The following is a 2892-nucleotide window of genomic DNA, read 5'->3' on the forward strand; positions in this document are numbered from 1 at the left end:
TGATTGTTTGAACAGGAGAGCGCCATTGCAGTGAGAGAGCGTGGGAGGAGGAAGAGGAGGAGGTGGGCCATGATTGAGAGATAGAGGCTGATTAACAAAGACTGTGACTCACAGGCTGCGAGTGGCTGCTCAGGTGGTAAACAAACCTGCCTGTAGAGGTGCTTATAGTAGGCGGCTGCTGTTTCCATGGCAACTGTCCATCACACTGAGATGCTTCCTGGTGAAAATATCTTGTCTATTTTTGGATTTGGACACACATGCACACAGTTAATATGTTTAAATGCAGTCATAATAAGTTGTTCGTAAACTTAGCTTGGCTTAGCTTACCTTCCAAAGGTGACAAAATCCACCAACCAGCGCCTCACAAGTTCACTAATTAACACATTATTTCCATAGACTATATGCCCAATGCGCTAGACCTTTACCAGAAAACTAAGTTTAAGATTAGAATAAACTAACGAATAACCTGCCAGCCAGTGAGCTTTAGAGGGGCAGCCATTCATTTACTTTCCAGCACTGGGCAAGAAGGTGTGTCTTAAAACCATTCATTTTATTTACATAGTTTCTATTTGTCTTCTTAGAGTATGTGTGTGTGTTTGTGTGTTGGTACAGTAATTGCGCGTCTTTTATTGTCTGACTTGCATTTCCTGTTTGTGTGGTTATACATGGGTGACCAAACTAGTTCCCCTTCTAGTGATTAGTACAGTAATTAATTTACTAAAGGAGTGTTTGTCTATAATCTAATTTCACGACCAATCCTGTTTAAGATGAAAAGGCCTCACCTTTTTTCTTTTTTGGTAGGCTTACATGCCGACTTCATACCTTCCATTCTCTGTCACTCCAGAGAAAAGGAGTCAACCAGTCACCTACTTGTGAAGTGAAACCCTTGAGGTCACACATTAGTTATACTGTAACAGCGCACGTGAGCAACTCTTCTTCTTCCTTCCTCCTACATTTTTCCATACCCCTTGACCACATCTTCCTCCTCGACCAATGTGATTTTTCCATGGAACAAAACGGTAACCTTATGTCTCTTGAAATCGGTGCTTTTTTATTCAATGCACTTAATTTTTCACATACAGTACTTTTGATAAAATAAAATAAAACATAATATGCAATACAAACATGTTTTCGTCAACCAGCAGCTTCACAGCAGATATTCACATAATAAATATAAACTTAAAATAAATAAGAAATAAATAATCAATAGTGCTTCGGAGTCTTCTCTCCCAGTGGTAGTGTGTTAGCAACTCATTTATATCTGTCTGCATTTTATAATTGTTTTGCCACTGTAGCTGTCCTTCATGCAGCCCTGTATCTACAGTACATGTGTCTCTTTTTAGAGGCAGACACTTTTGCCTTCAGCTCAGTCTGTGCAAGTCTCTTTCTCAACAGCTTCATGGGTCCTTTATAGCTTCCAGGATCGGACCCCAAGCTGTATTGCAACCTCCGATCTCCCAAATAGCTCCACAACTTGTCAGCAAAGTCTTCGGGTTGAGGTATATGTTCCGTGTGAACATTTCCCAGTCTCTGCGGTGGGCCAGTAAGCTTATGTCCAATTTTTAGGAGAGTGATCAAACGGTTCTTAGCCCAGTGTAGTTAGCCCATCTTGGCCTTTCTGCTGACATCCAGGTACATGGAGGACTTCAAGAAGCGGGGGTAGCAGTCTTTCTCCATCAGGGTGTAGATTTTAGCTTGGGCCAGATCGAAGCAGGACTTTTGGGGACGCTCCATATTCTCCTTTGTGATGGCTTTGGTCACATGGTCAATATTCACCTGTGGAAAAAGAAGTAGAGTGGTGATTATCAGAACTTCAAAACAAGTGCCTTGGGTGTGACAGAGCAGTCTTAAATCTTCTGGACAGATTGATTTGATGTTTACCTCTCGTGGTGCATCCGAGCGGACAAACTCTTCATAGATGTTCTTGGCTTTGGCGGCCATTTTTGAAGGTTTTGTTGCCTGGAAGTCCTCACAAGCCAAGTAGAAGGTAATGTTTTCCTCACTGAACTCTGAGACCAAGAACGCTCTGAACAGGCACAGTCCATCTGGAAACACAAGAGGGAGGAGAGAGGAGGTGAACATCTGGTATTCATCGCAGAACACTTGGGTTGATTGAAACATATACCACAATCACGCATGATTGTGGAGGACTTACTTTGGCTGGACAGCAGTTGGTCAAACGACTCCTTCCATTTCAAAGGCTCATCGACATTTAACCTGCTGTGACAGAAAAAAAACAAAACATCATTAGGAAAAGTTCTATAACATCACAGTGGTACTGTGGATTGTTTTTAACGACATGTTTTGAAAAGAGAGTTTGAATGTGTCTTACCTCAATTTGTCATTTTTCTTTGACTGGCCTGTGATGCTGTGGTCCGGCTTTTGTAGTAAACTGCCGAACAAGGCTTTCAGCTCCTTTGCCCTGTGATGATAAAGAAAGAGAATTTTTTTACAAATAGAATTTAAAGGCAGTTAAGTCAACCTGTCCTTTCATAAAAAGTACAAGATAAATAACTGTTATTTAAAAAAATGATAATCAGAAAACCCTCATGTATCTCACCTTTCCAGGCAGGTGATAGGCAGTGACTCCAATGATCTGCACATGATGAGATGATGATCTAGTTCCAAAGGTTCTGAGTTGACTGTAAAGGATGTGGTGTCTCACAGAGCTGTCCTTCGTTGCTTTCTTGCTTGCTGTGTGTGAGTTAGCTCTCAGCTGCTCTGCCGTCTGTGAGGCAGAGTGGCTTTTTATAGAGCAGTCCACTCTGACATCACGCCTCTCAGCCAATGAGATGAGACGTGTGGGAGAATAGGGAGACTCCTTGACTTGACACCGATTTTCCTCCGGACTACCTCCTCACTACTGAACAACGTGTGAAAGTTACAGTGATT

The 2892-nt window shown here is 42.0% G+C and overlaps 1 protein-coding gene across 1 annotated transcript; it reads right to left on the reverse strand.

Annotated features, from left to right (window-relative positions):
* Window positions 1-1129: 1129 nt before the first annotated feature.
* Window positions 1130-2653, reverse strand: rgs5b (regulator of G protein signaling 5b). The gene is made up of 5 exons (XM_080034810.1): window positions 2561-2653; window positions 2333-2422; window positions 2156-2220; window positions 1882-2045; window positions 1130-1776 (listed from the first exon to the last, which is right to left on the reverse strand). The coding sequence occupies exons 1-5, from the start codon at window positions 2602-2604 to the stop codon at window positions 1600-1602; spliced, it is 540 nt and encodes a 179-aa protein (XP_079890936.1). The 5' UTR covers window positions 2605-2653; the 3' UTR covers window positions 1130-1599.
* Window positions 2654-2892: the final 239 nt, after the last annotated feature.

Source organism: Ammodytes marinus (assembly GCF_949987685.1).
Source record: "Ammodytes marinus genome assembly, chromosome: 9".
In the NCBI taxonomy this organism is placed as follows: Eukaryota; Metazoa; Chordata; class Actinopteri; order Uranoscopiformes; family Ammodytidae; genus Ammodytes; species Ammodytes marinus.

Excerpts from the sequence above, each read along its gene's own strand:
- rgs5b (XM_080034810.1), bottom strand. The coding sequence starts at position 2,604 with ATGTGCAGATCATTGGAGTCACTGCCTATCACCTGCCTGGAAAG. Across the intron at positions 2,423-2,560 it reads CCTATCACCTGCCTGGAAAG|GGCAAAGGAGCTGAAAGCCT; the intron begins GTGAGATACATG and ends TTATCATCACAG. Across the intron at positions 2,046-2,155 it reads CCAACTGCTGTCCAGCCAAA|ATGGACTGTGCCTGTTCAGA; the intron begins GTAAGTCCTCCA and ends TTGTGTTTCCAG.